Source organism: Microcaecilia unicolor, chromosome 1, assembly GCF_901765095.1.
Source record: "Microcaecilia unicolor chromosome 1, aMicUni1.1, whole genome shotgun sequence".
Lineage (NCBI taxonomy): Eukaryota > Metazoa > Chordata > Amphibia > Gymnophiona > Siphonopidae > Microcaecilia > Microcaecilia unicolor.
In genome coordinates this window covers 239,645,557-239,668,853 of record NC_044031.1, presented here as the reverse complement: position 1 = coordinate 239,668,853, position 23,297 = coordinate 239,645,557, and the positions used below count along the sequence as shown (strand labels likewise).

At 41.9% G+C, this 23,297-nt stretch overlaps 1 protein-coding gene across 2 annotated transcripts in view; it reads left to right on the top strand.

Annotated features, from left to right (window-relative positions):
* The window catches only part of ROPN1L (rhophilin associated tail protein 1 like), a 177,221-nt gene that overhangs the window by 99,180 nt on the left and 54,744 nt on the right, over nucleotides 1–23,297 (top strand). For both annotated transcript variants that reach the window (XM_030205012.1, XM_030205007.1), the window contains exon 5: nucleotides 202–377. In XM_030205012.1, the coding sequence (XP_030060872.1) occupies nucleotides 202–377 (176 nt within the window). The remainder of the gene's footprint in view (nucleotides 1–201; nucleotides 378–23,297) is intronic.

Here is a 23,297-nt window from a genome sequence, read left to right as displayed (position 1 = left end):
TGATTTTAAAATAGTTTTATATGAGACTGTTGTGTTTTTTAAGGAGGAGGGTAAATATAGTAATTTAAACAGATTTTTGTTCATACTTTATTTTGTTTTTAATGGAATCCTGAATTTAATAGGCTGACAGGTGTGTATCATGTTGTTTAATATATTCTGTTTTTCTTGTTCTTTTGGTTCACTTTCATGGGGATCCTGAAGTCTATTACTAGTGCTCTGAAACATGCTTGTGAAATTCTGACAAAAGATCCAGAGAGTGGACCTGCTTGCTTTCCATTCAAGACCTTCTCATATCTGTATACTTATTTGGCTAATTTAGATGGAGACATCCCAGTATCTGAAACTGAGACTACTCTTGCAACTCTCCAGGAAAAAGTGTAAGTAAATTTAAGGAGAAAATGCCTTTTGTTTTATTCTTCCACAGGAAAAAAAATCTTAGGGGTTGATTTACCCTCAGAAGTTTGGACTAGCTTAGGAATAAAGGCTAAATATCAGATTTCCATAGCTATTCACTGTCATGAAAGGAAATATTTATTTGCTAATCATAGTTTTAAAATTTCAATAACTTATCTGATATATGTAAGCCTGCCTGTATTTTCTATTCTCCAAGGACAAGCAGGGCATGTAGTTCTCAAATGTGGGTGACATCATACAAGGAGCCTGGTTCAGATGCTGCTTAGCATTCTTTTAACTTCTAGAAGCCTTTGGCAGGCCTGACTGTGCATGCATGCGTGTCTTCCCAACTCCCGACTTGCGGAGAACAGTGAAGATGTGTCTTCTTTCTCTTGTCACGTGGTTTACCTCAGAGAGTTTTTCTCTCACCTTCCTGCCTCTCCTTTTCTTAACATGAGTAGTGTGGGACCATTTTTCTTTTATTTTTCTTAGCTTCCCTTTAATTTTGTAGTATTTCAGGCCTTTTTTGAAATTTATTTTTCCACAGCTTGTGACCACCTTAGGCCTGAGCTCCTGGCTGAGTCATTAAAAAAAAAAAAAAAGTTTCTTACAATTGAGTCATTTGATTTTGCAGTAGCTATTCTTCCTGTTATTTCCCAGAAGCTTCCCACTGGGTTTAAGAGGTGCTCAAACTGTGGCAGGGCCAGGTCTGTGACTGATCCTCACGACATATGCCTGACCATAAGTCCTCTCACTGTGCATAAGAGAACACAGAAAAGACAGGAGGCTATCCATGAGAGAAACTTTTTGGCATGCCGAAGTCCATTCCATCAACATTGGCGTCGAAGGTATTGGTCCCTATGGCTTCAGGAACTGCACAGGACACTGGGGGGATGCATCAACATCGATGAAATCTCCTATTGCCTCAACATTGGGCATTGGTAACACCCATTCGGGTGAAGCATCATCGGACCCAACACCGAGGACTCGCCAAGATTCTGCATCATCCTCATCGGCACTGTGAGACCCCTATGTTGTGCACTGAGTGAAGGCAAAGAAGCACCAGCATCAGTTCTCATCGAGGCACTGTGCCAGGAGCTCCAGAACACCATGAACACACATCTCCAGTACTCATGAAGCGTCAGCGCCATGAGGGCTGCTTCCCCTTTATGGAAATGGTGCCAATGTGCCAGTCTCCCTGAAACTGGGACTTCGCTTCCGATTTGGCTCTTGTTTCTTTGCAGACTGTTCCCCAACTTTATTTATTTATTAGGCTTTATATACCACCTTTTGAAGGAGTTCACTCAAGGAGGTATACAGCAAAAAGAAGTAAAACATAGACAATTACAGCAGTAAAAATATGAAACATTTTAATAGACAGCCTAGGGTAAGCAAAGATGGAATAGATAGATAGATAGATAGATAGATAGATAGATAGATAGATAGATAGATAGATAGATAGATAGATAGATAGATAGATAGATAGATAGATAGAACAGAGTAACATGAGTTAGAAAATCAGGGGATTAATTTAAAGAAAGTTGCACGTGAAGCCACTGCAATATGTGCATCCTAGTCACTCCTTGTGTGTGTGAGTGAGACTAACAAGTTAGTTACTTCTTCCATTAAAAGCCGAGGTGAAGAGCCAAGCTTTGTGTTAAATATAATGAGAAAATAGAAAGTTCCTATGGTCAGTGGAATGCAAGCATTAAGGCAAAAGAGCTATGAGTCATAAACCTGTGAAAATAATAAGGGAGTCATAGAATCAGCCTTGAGCAGCCTGGTGTGAAACAGAGACAGTCTGTGCTAGGGCAGAAAGAATGTTGCTGGCATTTGTAGATAAGGAAGAAAAAAAAGAACAGGCAGGCTTCAAAGAAAAGGGTTGCTGACGTGCAGGCATTGGGTGCAGCACGAATGTAAGTATATAAACTGAGGAGAATATATGTATCTTAAGGAAAGCAAACATATATCTCTGTATTACTGCTGAGCAAACATATATCTCTGTATTACTGCTAAATATATATTTTATACTTTGCTTCCAGTGTGATGTTCTCATGCTGCCTCTGTCCAAGGGAGGACAGTTGAAAAAATAAAATTTTTTTGATTATTCTTCTTTATAATAGGTGTCAGTTTCTTTGTTTACACACATATAAGGTGTAAATAAACAGCTTTCACCTGCTTCCTGAAGTAGATAGCCTTATGTTAAGCAAAGCCTTTCAGAGAGTGCATTCCAGATTGTGGGGGCTACTCCGGAGAAGGCTTGTTGGTATCACATCACATGATGTCTTTTAGAGAGGATGTAGTTAGGGATACTCATTGGGAGTTAGTGACCTTGGAGATGTGTAGAGGGAGATCCTGTTCTTCAGATACTCTAGTCCATTTCCTTTAAGGGTCATGAAGATCTGACAGTTTTAAATTTACCCCTGTATTGTACTGGCAGTCAGTGAAGTTTTTGCAAAAATGGTATGTTGTGGTCACATCACTTACAACCTTCTGTTAGTCTTGCTGCAGCATTCTGAATCAGCTGGAGCTGGTGCAAACCCTTTGTAGTCAGACCAGTGTGGAGTGCATTACAGTAATTCAGTCTTGCTGTTATCATGGCAAGCACAACTGTGATAATAAGGAGAGAGGCAGCATCATTGTCTCAAATAATAGAAGCAGCTCTTGAAGGTTGCCTGGATTTGGGGGAGCAGCATAAGTGTTGAGTCTAGCTGTATTCCAAGGTTCCTGACTTGTGATTTAAGGGAGAGTTTGTATTTCCCCAAAGAGATTTTGATGTTGGGTATGTACCCACGTCTGTTGGGGACCCATAGAAGCTCGATTTTACTTGGGTCTGGCAAAGTTTGTTGTTTGAATTGCTGTTGAATAGGTAGTTAGTTTATTCAGGGCTGTGGGTAAGTTGGGTTCAATGGGTGTGAGTAGCTGCACATCATCATCCGCAGAGATGTGGAACTGAGTGTCTTATTGACCGAATCAGCTCAGCTAGTGGCTTCAGGTAGATATTGAACAGAATAAGCGACAATATCAATCCTTGTTGTGCAGGTCAGTGCCCATGCTGACAATGAGGTGCCACAGAACTATATGGACTGTTGCCTATCTGATAAATAGGATCCGAACCAAGTAAGTACTGTTCCATTGATACCTGTTTCTGCCAGTCGTGCTAGTATGATATTGTGATCCACAGTTTCAAAAGCTGCTGAGAAATTCAGCGTTACTAACACCGAGGCAAACCTCTGTCTCAGTTTCTGTGAAGATCATCTTGAAGGGATAGAAGGACCATTTCTTTTCCATAACCAGGTCTGAATCCAGATTGACATGGATCTATCCAGTTTCTTTCTTCTAGACAGTCATTGAGTTGAACACAGATTGTGTGTTCTATAAGTTTTCCTCAGGGAAAAAATATCTGGATTCATAGAGGGAATTCTGAAACCTCTTGTACACAAAACTAACAGCTTCATACAAGACACCACAGACTTTCTGAATAAATTGAAAAATATCAAGCAACTACCACCTAACACCCTTCTGGTCACGATGGATGTAGAATCACTATACAGCAACATTCCACATGCGGATGGCATAGCTGCATGTGGAAGACTCCTAAAAAAATCCACACTGGACCATCAATACTCACCAGAAACTATTACAAAATTAATCAAATTCATTTTAACTCACAACTACTTCCGCTTTAACAATGATATCTATCTGCAAATAATGGGCACTGCGATGGGCACCAGGATAGCACCCCAATATGCCAACCTTTTTATGGCTGAGCTGGAAGAGACATTTCTGAATACACACCAGACCAAACCTCTAAAATACTACCGGTACATCGATGACATTTTTATGATTTGGACGAAGGGTGAAGAAACTCTGAAACAATTTTATTCTTCCTTCAATACATACCATCCTACAATCAGATTCAAAATTGACTACTCCCCAGAAAAAGTCAATTTTTTGGACACCACGGTCTCAATCAGTGATGGCTGTATACAAACATCTATATACAAGAAACCCACAGACAGATGCAGCTACCTCCACAACTCCAGCTTCCACCCTTCATATACAAAAAGATCCGTTATTTACAGCCAAGCCACAAGATACCACCGTATCTGCTCGGACCCAGAGGATAGAGACAGACACCTTGAAACCCTGACTGCATCCTTCAAACAGAAAGGCTACAACCCCAAAATAATCTCCAAGAATATTGGCTCCTCCCTCAAAACACCCAGGGAGAATCTGCTACAGTACAAGGAGAAAAAATCCACAGACAGAATTCCCCTTGTAGTGACATACAATCCAGAGCTGGAAAAACTGAGGAAAATCATAAGAGATCTACAACCTATACTCCAGGAGGATGAATTATTGAAAGAGATATTCCCATCCCCACCAGTACTGGCCTTCCGACAACCACCCAACTTAAAACACAAGCTAATCAGAAGTAAACTTCCATCACAGACTGAAAAGGAACAGAAGGGCACACGTCCCTGTAATTTATCCAGTTGCAACTATGCCAAAATATTTCACAGGACCCCACAGTTACCCACAAAGGAAAGATATTCAACATAAAGGGATCTTCACTTGCTCATCTTCCAATGTGGTATATATCATTCAGTGTAAAAAATGTAACGAAGGATGCTATATTGGAGAAACAGGCCAGATGCTTAAGACAAGATTCAATTTACATAGACATCACATGAACAATACAGCCAGTAGGGCCCCCACCCCGGTGGGACAGCACTTCACAGAACCAGGACACTGTACCAGCGATTTCACAGTGAGAATACTGAAAGGTAACTTAAAACCATACAAGAACGTAAGACCTTTGAAGTCAGAATGATTGAATATTTTAACACCCAACAGAAAGGACTTAACAAGGACCTGGGGTTCCTAGCCCATTATAAACCATAAAGCTGTATGTCTCTGTTGATCACCCCACCCCTCACCTATCCACACCCATCCTGTTAGAATATCAATGATATGCTTTGATGTCCCCATGCATACCTCCGACCCACCCCATCCTCCCACCCTGTCAGACTGTCATAGTAATGCTTGCATGTTTTCACTTATATACACTGTCAGCTAGCACATTTGCTTATTTCCGATCCAACGAAGAAGGGCAACCTTCGAAAGCTAATCAAGAAATGTATTAAGTTATGTCCAATAAAAAAGGTATCATCTTATTTTCTTTTCCATAAGTTTTCCTAGAAATGGGATGTTAGATACTGGTCTGTAACTTTTAAGCTTGCCGTGGTCAAGGATGTTCTTCTTTAGCAAAGGATGCACCACTGTCCTTTTTAATGCTGTTGGTAGTTGTTCATTAGAAAGAGGAGTTCACTATTTTTGTAGCACCTGAGGCCTTCTTGCCTGCTGCACTATCTTTAATGGACAGGGGTCGAGGGAGCAGATTGTTAGTCAAAGGCTTTCATTGGATTTTGTCAAGGCCCTCCTCTGTTATTGAGTGGAGGAGTGGCCTAGTGGTTAGGGTGGTGGACTCTAGTCCTGGGGAACTGAGGAACTGAGTTCGATTCCCACTTCAGGCACAGGCAGCTCCTTGTGACTCTGGGCAAGGTTCAAATAAGTACCTGTATATAATATGTAAGCCGCATTGAGCCTGCCATGAGTGGGAAAGCGCAGGGTACAAATGTAACAAAAATTTAAAAAAATACTGGGTTAAAAAGAGTCTTGTATGTCTGTGTCAGGAGGGGGCAAGTTTGTGAGTTCCTGGTTAGCTGTCTGGAGACTGGGTGGGACTGCCTATAAATCCTGGCAGAGACTTAATTTTGTTGGCAAAGTGTACAGCAAAATAATTGCAGTTCAGTTTTAACTGAGCAGGCTGGTTCTGTTCTGGGGCTTTATTCCCAGATATTTAGTGCTGGGCCCTGTCCAGGATTCGGCATTGAATATCAGTTTCTTTTTTTTTTTTTTGTTTGGGGTATTTTTTTTTTGAGCCAGCTAAGTCAATATTCAGCCCTTGACTACCTAAGCCAAACTGCTTAAAGATAGGACTGCTGTTTATGCGGCCTGATTTAAGTGTTTACTTATGCAGTGAGGAGATGAATATCAGCACTTAATCCAACTTACACTTGGAATGTCAACAAGTTAGCCATTTTTGAATTTTGGTAATTTTCAACGAAGATAACCAGTTAAGTGCCCTTGAAAATGACCAGAAAGCCTTGAACAAGTGATTTAACCAGTCAGCGACTGTTTCCAGCTGGTTAAATCGTTTTAAATGTTAGCTGGATTGTTGTTTTGGCTGATATTAAGGCTTGGTGGTACTTTGTCAGTTTAGCCTGTCCTCATCCATATGAGGTTTTCGTAATTTCCTTTCCAGTTTCCATTTTTCACACATAAGGGTCTCAAGATCTGGAGAAAATCAAGGTGAATGTTTGTGAGCGGGGCATAAGACTTTTTTTTTTAATGGTGCTGTTTTCTCTAGGGTCTTAGCTAAGTGTGTTTTCCAAATATCAACCTGCTCTGATGCTGTAGTTGTCTTTTCATCCGCAAGTGGATAGTCTGAGGCCTCTAGGAAATTCTCAGCAGTTAGCTTTTTCTTGTTTCCGATCTCTTTCCAGACTCTAGGAGGTGCCATTTGTTTCAGGTAGTTACTTAGGGAAAACTTAATTAGAAAGCTTCCTGTCCATGATAGGGCTATTATTTCAATATTGCTGTCTTGGTATTCTAGGATGTTAACCCCTTTGTAGAACACCAAGTCTAGTATGTGACTCTTCAAGGATTGAAGAATTGATCACCTGTGTGAATCCTAGTGTCATCATGACGGGGAAGACAGCTGTGGTGGTGGTATCTGGGGTTTCGATATGTAGATTGAAGTCTCCCATAATCACCATCCTAGGGTAATTCAGGGTCACCTGTGTAATCAGATCAAGGAGTTTTTGCACAGATGATGTGCTGTTATGAGATGCTCAGTATACCAGGAACAGGCATATTACTTTCTCCTCTTCTAGCTGAATTAAAAGGGATTCTGATTCATTTAGCTGAGGAATGGTGATTCCGTGTAGTTTGATTGTATCCTGAGTCAGGGCTGCTACCCCTTCACCCCATCTTCCTTGTCTTGGTTGATGTTGAAACCTGTTAGGTATAGTTCAGTCAGTGGTAAACCCTCACTTTCATCTAGCCAGGTTTCACTTATTCCTAAGATGTCTAAATACTGTTCATGGTTGACATCAGGGACCACTGAGGAATTCTTAGCTACTGATCTGGCATTCATGAGGCTTATAGTCCCAAAGAATGATGTGGGGTGCTGGGTATAGCTTTGGCGTGGCAGTGAGGTGATCGTTTAAGTACTGTTAGGTAGGTGTTTCACTTCTTGCACTTTTGTCTTCTTTTTGGTTGGTGGGGATTATATTTTCCTCTTCCACACACTACTGGGATCCCCAAGGGGTCTCATCCTGCTCAGTCAACACACATTCTTTGTATCAGAAGCTCCTTCTGAGAAAGGTGGCCTCCTGTAACATCAGACCGGTGGATTTTGCATATAGTCTGGGAGAATTACACCCTCAGTTCGCATGAACCTCCTCCAAATTGCCCACCAAGAGCCTCAAAACTCAGCTCTTAGTATCGAAAAGTGCTCACAGAGGAACTCTCCTCCCTTCTAAAAGCCCATGCAGTTGAACCTGTTTCACCAGGGGAAAAAGGGAAAAGATTCTATTCCAACTACTTCTTTGTGCCCAAAAAGATGGGGGGGGGGGGGGGGGGGGGGGGGGGGGGGTTGTCCCATCCTAGACCTCAGGGCCCTGAACAAATATCTGGTCAAAGAAAAGATCAGGATGATTTCACTAGGCACCCTTCTCCCCATGATGCAGGAAAAAAAGTTGACTTTTCTCTCTGGATTTAAAGGATACTTACACCCATATCTAGATATGTCCCAATCACAGGAGTATCAAGTGTATTATTAAGACTTTCTATCCCGCCCCAGAGGTATCTCAGATTTCAAGTAGGAAAGCTCCACTACCAGTACTGCGTTTTGCCATTTGGCCTCATGTCTGCTCCCGGAGTGTTTACAAAATGTCTCGCTATAGTCGCATTGCTGCTATGCAGACTAGGAGTGCACATGTTTCCCTATGTGAACAATTGGCTGGTAAACAGCACATCAAAGGAAGGTGCTCAAGAATCAATGCAGAGAACTGTTCAGGTGTTGGAGCTGCTATGTTCGTTATCAGCTACCCAAAGTCCTACCCTGCTCCCAGTTCAGCAATTGGAGTACATAGGAGCCCTGCTAGACATGGTTCAAGCTTGAGCCTACCTTCCTCAGATAAGGGCAAATATGCTCATTTGCATTGCCCATCAGGTTTGGGAAAGCTGTGAGACTGCTTCCCTTAGCCATATATATATTGTTTTGTTTTGTTTTATGTCTGCTTTATTCTTTCCTCTCGCACAGATCTTGGGCTCCAAGACACAAGAGCAGAGGATACACATAATTGAATACCTGTACCAGAGCCGGACCACATCATAGCTTAAGAACCCTGTGCAGCAGCTTGGCCAGCTGGTATTTCTCAGTCTCCAGCAGGTCTGGCAATCCTGTGCAGTCTGTAGTGGCCTGGTAGGAACATATATTGGGGGCCGATATTCAGACTGCAGGAGGCAGCTCGGCTAACTCCTTCAGTCGGCGGTGATGCTAGATAGTGAATGCTGGGCTGTTTCTGGTGACTGGTGTTGAATATCCTGTTTATGTTTGGCTGCTATGAACATAGCCGACCAAGTCAATATTCAGCATTGGCCAGCTTAGTTCATAGCAGCCAAAGATAGGCCTGCTATTCACATGGCGTGATTTGGCTGCCAAACTTAGCTAGCCAGCTGCTGTATATTGGCGCTGACTGGGTATATCACGCGATATAGCCGGTCATCCTGCTAGAAGCTACACATTAATATTCAGTCGAGATAGCCGGCTATCTCGCGCTGAATATTAGCGCTTAGTTGGCATAAGGCTATTTGGCCAGGAGCCATTCTTGCCTGGTTAAATAGCATTGAATATCGGGAGGATTGTCTTCTTTTCCTGGAAGCAAGCTTTTTGTCTCTCAAGAAGTGAGTTTTTAAAAAATGGTGGTTTAAGCTCAGAGACTTAAAAAAAAAATGAAAAATATTGAATTTTTCTTTCAGTCTCTTGTTTGGGATATCATACCTGGAGGTTCCCAGTCCCTTCTGCCCTTCTCTCCAGCCTTCTTTTTCTTTTTCTTTTTCTTTTGAGGGGTAGGTAATTTGTGCCTTGGAGTTCCTTGTATAGGACTTCCTTGAGAGCCCAAAATAATTATACTGTTGAACAGACAATTTATTTATTTATTACATTTGTACCCCGCGCTTTCCCACACACAACAGGCTCAATGCGGCTTACATAGTAAAAAAAAAAAAACATTACAAAGGACATGTAAGAAGAATATTATAAACTGTGATAAAACATAGTGGCAACAGTGCCCAATAATATATGAATTGGAATATGGGGAGGTAGACAAGGATAGGATAGGTAAAAGGGGAAGGAAATTGGGAGGGGGCAAGGATAGGATAGGTAAGAGGGGAAGGAAATTGGGAGGGATAGGGTATAAAGGATGGAGAAGAAAAGATTAGAGGTTATATTACATAGTGGCAACAGTGCCCAAGAATATATGAATTGGAATATGGGGAGGTAGACGAGGATAGGATAGATAAAAGGGGAAGGAGATTGGGAGGGATATGGTATAAAAGGATGGAGAAGAAAAGATTGGAGGTAGAGTATAAGGAGAATGGAAAATAAGGTCAAGTGGAGGAGTGGCCTAGTGGTTAGGGTGGTGGACTTTGGTCCTGGGGAACTGTTCGATTCCCACTTCAGGCACAGGCAGCTTCTTGTGACTCTGGGCAAGTCACTTAACCCTCCATTGCCCCATGTAAGCCGCATTGAGCCTGCCATGAGTGGGAAAGCGCGGGGTACAAATGTAACAAAAAAATTGGTGTCAGTGTCATCATCAGAGCAGGAGTGGTGTAGGTGGGCTGGTGGGATTAAGTTGGTTCATTAGGGTAAGCTTGTTTGAAAAAATGGGACTTTAACATTTTCTGGAATGGTAAATAGTCGTTAATTGCTCGGATGGATCTTGGTAGAGCATTCCAAAGTTGACTGCCCAAAAAGGAGAAACTTTTGTATTTGATACCTTTGCAGTTGGGAAGGTGTAAATTGAGATTCGTTCATGATGACATTAATCTGTTTCTAATTGGAAGGTCTATCAAGTTAAGTTGTTCATATAGCTAGGGGATTCTCCGGATATGATCTTATGGATCATTGTATGGACCTTGAAGTATATTCTCTCTTTGATGGGGAGCCAATGAAGCTTCTCTTGAAAGGGTGATGCGCTCTCAAATCTTGACTTGCCAAAGATAAATCTGACTGCCGTGTTCTGGGCAGTCTGAAGACTTTTCAGGACTTGGGTCTTACAACCTAGGAAAACAGTGTTGCAATAATGGACATGGGTAATGACTGTAGATTGAACCAAGTTCCAGAAAGTGTTCAAGGGAAGATTTGATTTCACTCGTTTCAGAATCCACATCCTATTGAACATTTTTTTCGTGGTGAGCTTAGCATGAAATTTTTTTCTGTCTCTGTTATGTAGGAATTTCTTTCTTTCTCTGTTATGTAGGGTGCTTGTTAGCTTTTTCCACACCTGAGGAGAAGGAAGTTAGCATTGTGTGGAAATACTCTTGTTACTGTGGATGCTTATGGATATTTTGCTCTGCTGGAGTTTTGTTGTTCATAAGTTGCCTATTAAAAGAATTTTACCATTTTTTGAAGATTAAGGGCCCTGTTAAACTAAGGGCATCTACATGGTTAACGTGCACTAAAAACGCTAATGCGTCTCTAGCAAGGCTTAATAAACAGGGCCCTTAGAGAAATTGGTAAAAACTCTTTCAGAGTCTGAGGTGCCTAGGTTACTGGAAGATCAGCCTGAGGACATTTTACGGAGGCTAGAAGATATATACTGAGCAGAGTAAGTTCTACTCAGAGAGCAGTCTTTTTGAGGTTCCCACAGAAGGTTCCCTGCCTCAACAGAGGGGAATTCCAAAGGTACACAATGAAAAGTTGCAGGTCTACTGTCTGATACTTCCACCTGGCATTGTTCTATTGGTGGTGGTCCCAGACCATCACAGAACTCTTGGTACTAAGTATTAGAGAATAAGAATGGTGGACTCTAGTTCCTGTATTGCTTCTTCCAGTTATTTTATTTCTTTTTGTAATCTGGGCTGAACTAATTTTGGTATTTGAGGAATAAAATTTATTTATAATTTACTTATTTATTTCCAAGTGCTTAATATACCACACATGGTCCATATATGGAAGCTGTGTGGTTTACAATAGAACTAAAGGAGACAAAAAGAAGGAGTATAACAACATATAATATAACATAACGTAACATACTAGAGGTCATTCATGATGGATAAGCACTCAAATTTGTTCATCCATTTCGCAAAGCTTTTTTTGGAATCTTTGTGTCACTCCTGTATAAAGATAACAGCGGTCAAGAAAACCCCATCAAGACTTATTCATTTACAAGTGATGGTTCTGGTGGTGCCTCAGTAAAAAAGTGGAGGAGTAGCCTAGTGGTTAGTGCAGCGGACTCTGATCCTGGGGAACTGGGTTCGATTCCCACTGCAGCTCCTTGTGACTCTGGGCAAGTCACTTAACCCTCCATTGCCTCAGGTATCAATAAGTACCTGTATACACCATGTAAACCGCTTTGAATGTAGTTACAAAAAAACACAGAAAGCCGGTATATCAAGCCCCATTCCCTTTCCCTAGTTCCAAAGAAGGAAGGAGCTTTTTGGCCTATTTTAGGTGTTAAAATGGTCAACAGGTTTTTACAAGTACCAAGTTTTTGTATGGAGGCCTTGAAGTTGATGATTGTAGCAGTTCAAATAAGAAAATGTCTTACCTCCTTAGATCTGACAGAAGCATGCTTGTCCAACTCACGGCCCATGGGCCAGAACTCGATCCGCCAACTTCATTTTCCTGACCTGTAGAAGCTCTGTGAAGTCCTCTGAGGATATCACTGCTTCCCCGATGTGACGGTCTAACTGTGAGCTTGAACTACATGTTGCCAAAAATTGAGCTGTTACCACGGTTTCAAGTCAAGTAATTCATTGTGCACATTACCAACCACCTATGAGGGACCCAACACTTGCAATTTCATCTGAGCAGTGGAAGAAAAAACACTGTTGGATAAATTTTCTATCAATTCACTATCTACCATTTTTAAATATAGGGAATTGTTGCTTAGCTGGAGGGGTACATATAAGAGAGAGACTGGATGAAGGCTGGGGGAGTACATGAGAGGGAAAGTGAATCAATTTCTGCTCATTTCTTATCTAGTCGCGCTTCATGTAATGTCTACACCATCTAGAATGGGTGTACAAATTTTTTATAAGTACATTAATAAATGATGTGTAATTCAGATTTCGTTATGTGTGTTCTCAGAGAGTGTGTGATTCACAGAAAGAAAGCAAGAGTGCATGCACGCCCATGTGTTTTGGCTCTCTGAATGTTACAAAATATAAAATGTGGCCCCTGATAGGCTTCTGTCCAGGCTTGTCCAACCTTTTTCTATCTTCACATCCCAATCAAGGTGTCTCATCAGTAATATCCCAGAAACGCAGTAATAGGTCAACATTTAAAATTTAATGCTTTTCCGTTTGGCCTTGCCACACTTCTTGGATGTTTTCAAAAATGATGGTATTCATGGCTTTTGCTGTATACAAAGTGGAGATTTTAGTTCATCCTTATTTGGAAGATTGGTTGATCTATGTACGGTCCTGAAAAGAAAGCAAAGCAGTAAAAGCTTGAGTAATTCGGTTTCTGCAGGATTTAGGCTGGGTAGTAAACTTTTCCAAGAGCAACATTGTTCCTTCCCAGACTCTGGAATATTTGGGAGCCAGGTTCAATACCACCTTAGGCAAAGCGTTTCTCCTTGAAAGAATGAGGAAGTGTTATAAATAGCCCCCAGATAACCTGAGAACCTATACAAAAATAGGACTCATAAAATCAGATTGATGAACCAAAGCTTAATTAAGCAATTTATTATTCAAAAATAAAAAATGAAGCATCCTTGCAAGAATGAGATGTGTCCCAGCAGCTCTAAACTGGGATCCTGCATATACACACACACACAACTTCTACAGCAGCTTGATTATATACAGCGTACTTTGTCTACCCTTTGAGTTGTCTCATTGGACTCTGATCACATGTACCTTTCCCCCACCCCCACCCCTTTCTGCTCTGCTTAACAAACTAGCAGCTGGGACTTATCACTCTCTGCTCATCTCCCTCCCCTCCCCTCCCCTCAGTGTTTCTTGTTTAGAGTTTACTGCAAGTTCTCTTCCTTGTCTGACTTTCATCTGTCACCACCTCTTCATTTATGGCTCAGCTCTGGAGCCTGACTGAAGTTTTTTTTTTTTTACATCTCGCTTATTACAGAAAAGCACTATTCCTTTGTGCAGTGATTTAAACAGCTAAGATATAGTGAAATGCTTTCTTTTAGAGACAACTTTAGCTAGGGCCTATTCTACATTTTGCCACTAAGTTAAATGAAAATGCCGTATCTTTATACATTTCTTACAGAAGTTACAGTTACAGATCAGAAATCTGATTCAACTCCACAAACGCCATGTGGTACTACTTACAGGTATTGGGATCAATGGCAGTGACCCTAGACTTAGTGCCCTGGGCTAGGATGTACATGTACCCCTTGCAAAGATCTCCTTGGTCACTTGTTTACAACTAGGTATTAGTGTTGACACGGGAAACTAAGAAAAGACTCAGATGATGTCAGACTTGTGAGTTCTTGTACCAAGTAGAGCGCTGCTGAACCCGGTATTCGGACCAGGTTCTGCTTGGCAGCCGGACAACCCCAGGTTTCACCTGCGCTGACCGCCATTCCCCAGAGGTTGAGCCCCTAGGTGCGGGCGGCCTGCAGGGCTTACGAGACGAAGCAGGAAGCGGGGTGGTAAACGTGACGGCCAGACAGGCAGCAGGCAAGAGAGTGATCCAGGTACAGGCAAAGTCAATAGGCAGGCAGCAGGCAAGGGAGTAATCCAGGAACAGGCAATGTTAACAGGTAGGCAGCAGGCAGGGGAGTAATCCAGGTATAGGCAATGTCAATAGGCAACAGGCAAGAAAGTAATCCAGGCACAGGTAAAGTCAATAGGCAGGCATCAGGTCAAGAGAGTAATCCAGGTACGGGCAAAGTGAGTAGGCAGGCAGCAGGTCAAGAGAATAATCCAGGAACAGGCAAAGTCAGTAGGCAGGCAGCAGGCAGGGGAGTAATCCAGGTATAGGCAATGTCAATAGGCAAACAACAGGCAAGAAAGTAATCCAGGCACAGGTAAAGTCAATAGGCAGGCAGCAGGTCAAGAGAGTAATCCAGGTACGCGCAAAGTGAGTAGGCAGGCAGCAGGTCAAGAGAGTAATCCAGGTACAGGCAAAGTCAGTGGGCAGGCAGCAGGTCAAGAGAATAATTCAGGTACAGGCAAAGTCAGCAACGAGGGACAAAGTAGAGAAGAAGCACACTACTGAGCAAGTAACACCTACCACCAAAGTAGAAGCCGAAGCATGGAGTCCAAGAAGAACTCAGCTGATAAAGTGCTTGCGTCTGACAGCAGGGAGAAGGAGCACAGCCATAGGACAAGAGCAGGGGAAGGAGGAACCGGAAGACCAATAAGAGAGAAGCAAGGGAAGCTGGGCAGAGAGAGAGCAGACACAGGTGGGTGGAAGCAAAGCAATCAAGGAGCCTGCAGCCAGAGAAGAACTACACACACATGGCTCAGGGCTGTGCCAGTCAAGTGTGCGTGTCAACGGGACCCCATGCAGCCAGAGGACGCCGCTTGCGTTGAGGTAGGGGACATGACAGCTGATGGTTGAAGAGTCACAATCTCCTCAAAGGAAAGAGTCTAGTGACACCAGATTGGATTCCAGTAAAGACAAATGCAATCCTCACTATTTGGAGGGCACATTGAAGTGACTGGTGGACTCAAGGTCACTGGTTGCAGGAGGAAACCCAATGGTTGATCATTCGCCTAGAGATACAAGGTATTTGTACCTCTTGTGTCAGGAAGCTATTGGGATGTGGCATTGGGTCTCCACTCAAGGCATGGTGTTCAGAGCCACATATTTTGTGGGGAAAGACAACAACCTATGCCCTGAAAATGGCAAGGATAAATCAGAGGTCAGGTATACATATGAAGTATCACATCATATGTATACCCTAGAGGAGAGGAGGGGTAGAGGAGCTATAATACAGATGTTTAAATACTTGAAATGTATTAATATAGGAACAAATATTTTCCGTAGAAAGGAAAATGGTAAAACTAAAGGACATGAATTGAGGTTGCGGAGTGGTAGACTTAGGAGTAATGTCAGAAAATTATTTTTTTCACAGAAAGGGTGGTTCATACCTAGAATGCCTTCTCGAAGGAGGTGGTAGAAAAAATACTGTGGCAAATTCAAAAAGGCATAGGGTGAACGCAGAGGATCTCTAATTAGAAAATGAATGATATAAAAAACAAAGCTTAAAGGGTTGCATATGTGTTTGCATATCAAGTGGTGCTTAGATGGAAACTCTGGCTTCCATCAACTAAGGCCGATGCTGGGCTGGCTTTTATGGTCTGAAACCTGCATATAGCAATCCAGGTTAGGATGGACTGGAGAGAGCTTTGACAGAAAATCCAGTAATTTGGAACACGAGGACACTGCCGGACAGACCTTTACAGACTTTGGCCCGCAAATGACAAGACGGATTTGGATAGGCAGGAGTGGACTTTGTCAGCAACTCCAGTAGTTGGAACATAAAGACAGAGCCAGGTGGACTTCTATGATCTATGTCCCAGAAACACCTTTAGAAAGACCACAATCAATTATATAATATCACGTTCATTGTTAATTTAATCTTGAATTGATAATGAATGTGACTGTTGGGCAGACTGGATGGACCATTCAGGTCTTTATCTGCTGTCACTTGCTATGTTACTATGAAAGTACAATAAAACTATGCCCTGAACTTCCTTCTTTAAGGCTAAGAGAATAGTAAGGATGGAGATTGCTGCAGCTCCTGGAGCTGAGAAGGCTGAACTTAGGCAGCAAAGGGTGGTGGTAAATGGAATTGGCTCGGAGGAAAGGAAGTGGAGTGCCTCATGGGTCTGTGCTGGGGCCAATTCTATTCAATATATTTGTGAGAGACATTGCTGAATGGTTAGAAGGAAAAGTTGCCTTTTTGCGTTTGGCACGAAGATAGCCAATAGAGTGGATAACCTGGAGGAAGTAGAAACCATGAGAAAGGATCTCCAAATATTGGAAGAATGGTCAGGGGTCTTGCAGTTGAAATTTAATGCCAAGAATTGCTGAGTGATGCACTTGGGGTACAGAAATACCATGAGTTGCACTAGATAGGAGGGGAGAGATTGGCAATCTCGGCTCAGGAGAGGGACCTGAGGGTGATGGTGTCCGAGGACCTCCACAGCCAGAAGGATGCTAGGCTGCATAGAGAGAAGTATAACCAGCAGAAGAAAGAAGGTGTTGATGACCCTATACAAGTTGTTGATGAGGCCCCACTTGGAATATTTTGTTCAGTTTTGGAGGCCTTATCTTGCTAAGAATGTAAAAAGACATTAAGCAGTTCAAAGAAAAGCGACAAAAATGGTATGGGGGTTTATGTAGCAAGACGTACATGGAGAGACTTGCTGACCTAAACATGTAAACCCTGGAGGAAAGGAGAAACGGGTGATATGATACAAACATTCAAATTTTGAAATTTAATCCATAAATGAACATTTTGCAGAGATGGGAAGGTAGTATAACTAGAGAACATGAATTGAGGTTGAAAGGAGGCTGACTCAGGAATAATTTCAGGATGTATTTTTTCACCAAGAGGGTGGTAGATACCTGGAATGCCCTCTCATGGGAGATGGTAGAAATGCAAACGGTAACAGAATACAAAAATGCGTGGTACAAACACAAAAGAATTCTGTTTAGAAGGAAATGATCCAAAGAAGTTTAGGGGAGATTAGGTAGGAAAGCCGGTGCTGGGCAGTCATCTATGGTCTGTGCCCTGATCGAGGCTGAATAGATTTGGATGGTCTGGAGTGGAACTGTTCAGGGATTTTGACAACAACTTCAGAAATTTTAGAACAAGGCCAGTGCTGGGCAGACTTCTGCGGTCTATGCCCTACAAGAATAAATCAAGATCACAAAAGAGAGGGTAACAGCATACAAAAATCAACAGAACACAAGAAAAGCAAACACTGGGCCTTCACGATTGAGAAAAATGTTATCCTTTAATTCAGAGAGTGACCCAACACAGGCTGTGTTTCGGCATACACACACCTGCCTCAGGGTCTGACATAAAAACACAAATATATTAATTTTAAAAATATGTATATTTTTCAGTTCAAGCGAACATCACATATATAGGCAATTGCAAAAATGATAGATATATTCATAAGAACATATTCATGCATTAACAACAGCAGAAAAACAATTCCAATTAAAAGAACATAAAATCATACAAAAGAGGACTCAAAGAATATATATGCACACTAAAAACAGCAGGAAAACAATTCCAATTAAAGGAACATAAAATCAAACAAAAAATGACTAAAATAATATATACATACTATAGAAAGGCACACTGTTCGGACAGAGTTTTGGTGGTTAACAGTCTTACCAAAGAGATCTTATAGGTGTACTCATAAACATATGAAATCAGTCAAACAATCAGGAAGTATTTCCTAATGTAACAGAAAACACAAGGAATGTAGTTTTAGTGAAAACCATATGTGTAGATGAAAAATGAACTGTTCTGCTTGTATGTGTATGTGCAGTACCACAGAAAGACACTACAGCCGAATATTATACAATTTCTCAGTGCAGTGAGAATATGATGAGACTATAGTGGGTGTTTGAGAGAGTGATACAGGACAGATGAAACAAAGCTTACATGAAAGTTTATCATCGTAAAATTCAAAAACGTCCTTAGGTATTAAAGGTAGAAGAGAACTAGCCTTAAGATACTTCGTGGCACCCTGAACGGAATCCTTATCAGAATGTCTATCACATTCTGTCAGTACAGTGTATAATTCAAAGACGGACAACTTAACTGCATACTCGATACTCTGAAGAGATGCAGCACGTACATTCTGCCCTCGCATTAAAGGTGCAAGTAAAGCGCCGCCATACTGTGAAGTTGAGTGCCCTATTTAATCCATTATAAATCATACTGCATGGAAATACCAAAGTAGAGAAAGAGTTTTAAAGCTTACCCAGAATGTGGTGATTGTCCGTACAAGCTTAGAAACGCCATCAGGGAAAAACGCCAAAAAGAGGTGCATGCGCAGTGAGTTCTTTATAGCTTGCAAATGAGAGAATGATGTTACGTTTCTATTAGATCCTAGCAGCTGTGTACAGAGTTTCTATCATACTTTGCTAAGCCATGCATATGATTGTGCTGAACAAGCCGTTCATGTTGTTGATGCAATTTCAAGAGGTGCAGCAGCTTGAATTGATTACTGCATAAATAGTTCTTGTGGTTGTATTATAAAAACATGTTGCAGGCATAAAACTGGGAAAGTCATGTATGGTGCACAACTGAGTTAGATGGCTATCTACTTAAAAGTTAGACAAGTGCCTCAATGTTAGCTTGTCATCACATGCAGATTGTGCACACGAATAAATAAAATTAGCATAAAACATATTTGTTTAAAAGCTTGTCATCACATGCAAATTGTACTCAATATGAATAAATATATGAATGCAGAAATAAAATTAGGCATAAATGTGTAAAAAACTGTACATATATAAAATTTAGCATAAATGTGTAAACAACTGTACATATGTGTAAACAAAAAGGTGGGAATATGAGCCAGGCTATCCAATAACTGGACCTAAAATTAAGTTTAAAATAAACAATATTTATTAATTTTCAAGCAAATAATAATAAAATAATTCCACATTAAAAATGACTCAACACAACGCTGTGTTTCGGCCAGATGGCCTACATCAGGAGTCTGATGGCTGATAACAGCAATGAAAATACGAGTAAGATCCACAAAGAAATATCACGAAGAAACGTGGTAATGTGTGCTCACAATGTGCTATTTGTTTGTAGCGTGCAGCAATAAACGGATCATTCGCCAAACGGTCTTTTTCAAGTCCATTTTTGAATCCTTGTCTGCACATTGTGAGCACACATTACCACATTTCTTTGTGGATCTTACTCGTATTTTCATTGCTGTTATCAGCCATCAGACTCCTGATATAGGCCATCTGGCCGAAACACAGCGTTGTGTCGAGTCATTTTTAATGTGGAATTATTTTATTATTATTTGCTTGAAAATTAATAAATATTGTTTATTTTAAACTTGATTTTAGGTCCAGTTATTGGATAGCCTGGCTCATATTCCCACCTTTTTGTTTACACTTTGTTTCGTGGAATCTATTGAGTTCTCCACGTACGTGGATTCTCTTTAGATTTAAACAACTGTACATATGACAGAACTTTTATATTAAAACAATACAGAACTCACAAACACATTGATTGGCAAATATAATATTCCAAGACCATATGTGTATATATAGAAAAAAATAGACATAAAATGGACAAGTGTAAATATATATAAAAAAATCCAGCATAAAACGGAACAGATAAATCAAAAATATTTTAAAAGAAATATATATACAGTGCACTCCATTTAACTGCACGTCGGATAAGCGCATGCTCTGTTTAACTGCATGCCGTACTTCGGTCCCGTTTTTGGTGCCATCAATTTCTATGGGGACAAACTTCGGTTTAGTGCACCACTGATAAGTGCAAGATTCGCTTATATGCATGGTTTAAGACCGCTCCTCTGCAGGAAAGACTTCGCATAAGTGCGCGCATGGAATGTGGAAGCCGAATGGCGCGTGACAAGCAACGAGATTTCAAATTTACTGCCCCTTTAACTGCCACAGGCAGAGTAAGCGAAAGAATGTTGTTAGAGTGTACACTGGGGTCGTCGTCGCGGCAGAACTGCAAGACTAACAGTGGCTGAACGAATAGAAGTTCTTAAAAAATTAGAAAGCAAAGTCAAGCATCTATTGCTAAAGAATATGGTGTCAATCCCAGTCAAATTTCACTTGTCTTGAAGCAGAAAGACCAGCTTCTGGAAGACTGGCAAAACAATACAAATCCACAACGGAAACAAAAACAGGCGGGAAAAGCTGAGGAGGTAGAAAATGCTCTTCTTCAGTGGTTTTCTCGAGTCAGGAGCAGACAGCTTCCTGTCAGTGGTCCACTGCTTATGGAGAAAGCTAACCAGCTAGCTGAAAGTCTTGGACTAACTGAATTCAAAGCCACTGTTGGATGGTTGGAAAGATGGAAGGAGAGGAACAACATAAAATTCAAGAAACAGCATGGTGAACAACAAGACGCTGATGACTCTGGTGCTGAAATTGGGTTGTTTCAGTTCTTCCTACCATCTTGAACGAGTTTGCACCTCATGACATTTTCAATGCAGACGAAAATGGTCTCTACTGGCGAGCGATTCCTGATGGAACACTTGCTTCAAACATGCTGAAACTACTGGAGGTAAAACGTCGAAGGACCGACTGACGATCCTCCTTTGCTGCAATATGGATGGGAGTGAGAAGCTGGAACCCCTCGTCACTTGAAAGAGCAAACAGCCCCGTTGCTTCAAGAAAGTTAAGCAACTTCCTGTGTCATATGAGGCTAATGCAAATTCATAGATGACTGGGGAAATTTGGAAGCAGTGGCTAAAGAATGCAGGCACAAAAGCGTCAGATTTTGTTGCTTTGTGATAATTGTGCTGCACACAGGGATGATGTCAGGCTGTCTAACGTCAAGGTGGTCTTCCTGCCACCAAACACTACCTCTCTGATCCAACCTATGGATCAGGGCATAATAGCCAATTTCAAACAACATTATCGGGCTCTTGTGCTACGTCGTCTGATGAGCGTTATGGATGACCAGACTGGCAAAGATAAATGTGCTGTTGAACTGGCTCGTAATCTATCACTGTTGGATTCCCTACATATGCAGAAAGAAGCCTGGAATCATGTTACACAGGCAACCATTGTGAACTGCTACAAGCGGGCAAGCTTTGTTAAGGATGTGGAGGGACGAAACAGATGCAGCTGTTGCAAACGCGTCAGATGAAGAGGTTATTGACATCCCAGCCGGTGTTACTGAAGAGGAGTTTCATCGCTACGTAGCTGTTGATTACGATCTACAAACAGCTGATGACAGCACTGATGTCGAGATATGCGCCTACACGCAGGCCACAACGGCTGATGATGAAACAGATGATGAAATGAGCAGCGAGGCACATGCTGACGAAATTCAACAACCTCCTCCTGTCACTTTTGCAAGAGCGCTGGAGAGTCTCAACACCGTGCGGGCCTATCTGGAGGCCACTGGATGTCAGTGCTACGACAGTTTTTACTGTCTGGCAGACGTAGTCTATGGAACTCACAGACTCAATAGTGTACAGAAGACTATAACTGATTACTTCAAGTATGCCTAATGCCAGTTAATGGAGACTGTATACTGTATGTACTGTATAATAATAAACAGTACTGTACATATGTTTATCAGATGTCAAGCTTCTTTGGGTCACAACAGTTAAGTGGTTAACTGCATGCATTTCTTTGGTACCAGACCCTTGCACTTAAGTGAATTGCACTGTATATATTTTGTAATGTAAACTCATATCAAAAAGGCTTTCAAACCAGAGGTTGCTTATTCTGTGGTTACAGAACTCCACTCAGTATCAGTTATGTAGCTGTAAGATTTTATGACCTAGCATTTGTATACATATTGTAAACCCCCAGGGGGTTCTGGTGTGTGCTAAGGCCCTCTAGTGGCTCCTGTCCAGGCTCTCCCTCCATCCTCACTGGCCCTTGACTTCTGAGCAGCTTGTACAGACGCCTGCTCTCTGCCCAGCCTCACTGGCCCCTGGGCTCCTGAGCAGGACTCTGGCTGGTCCTCTTCCAGTCACTAGCACGCACCAACCTCTATATCCTAGGCTCCTTCCTTACTCAGGGTGAATGCTCTGCCCTGCTTTCCTCCTGCTGGAAATCCTTCCCTGTTATGTCCAGTGTGCCCCGGTTACTCCTCTAGTTCACGGGCAGTGACCCACTGCACTTTTCCAGGGACTCTAACTAGGATTCTCCAGACTTCACAAATATGCAAATAAGACAATCATATGCAAATTCACTTTATTAGTTCAGTCCTGTGGGGAACAAGTTCTTTCACACTCATCCTTTAACTTGTGCTGTTCCACTGAGCCCCCTTATTTGGGGAGACCTGGGTTTCAGTATCAAACAGCCCCCTTAGTGTACAAGCCCCCAAACACAAAGTCTCGGCCCCCTGTCCTGAAGGGCTGCAATAGTCTTTTGAAAATCCTTCCTTTTCAAGATCAGTACTTGCCTCTCAGCAGGATTTTCTCTCCCTCTCCAAACAAGTCTTTCCAATTCCACAGAATTTTCCAACATAATCAGGGTAAGCTTTTGGGGAACCAGGTTTGTAATTCTTCCAGCAACCTCCCCCAACAGTCAGGGTTTCCCCACAGCAAACAGGTCTAACCCAAAAGAAAACAGGCTTCTCGCTTTAAGCAGGTTTCAATCAAAATAACTTTCAAAACAATATGGATTTTCAACCCTTCAGGTGCTGCTCTCCCCAGGCTCTCAAGCTCCCATTCCATTCTGGTTTCTTTTCCCTGCTCAGCCTGATTAACCCCCCTCTTCCATCCAATCCTCCTCCTGCTTCTCACCCCACCCCTCCCTATTACAGGTGGGCAGCATGATATTCTGATTGTGGGTCCAGGGGAACTAGGCTTCTTCATTCTCCCTCCCTCTTGTGGTCAGAGACGGTATATGGCCAGCTTGCCTA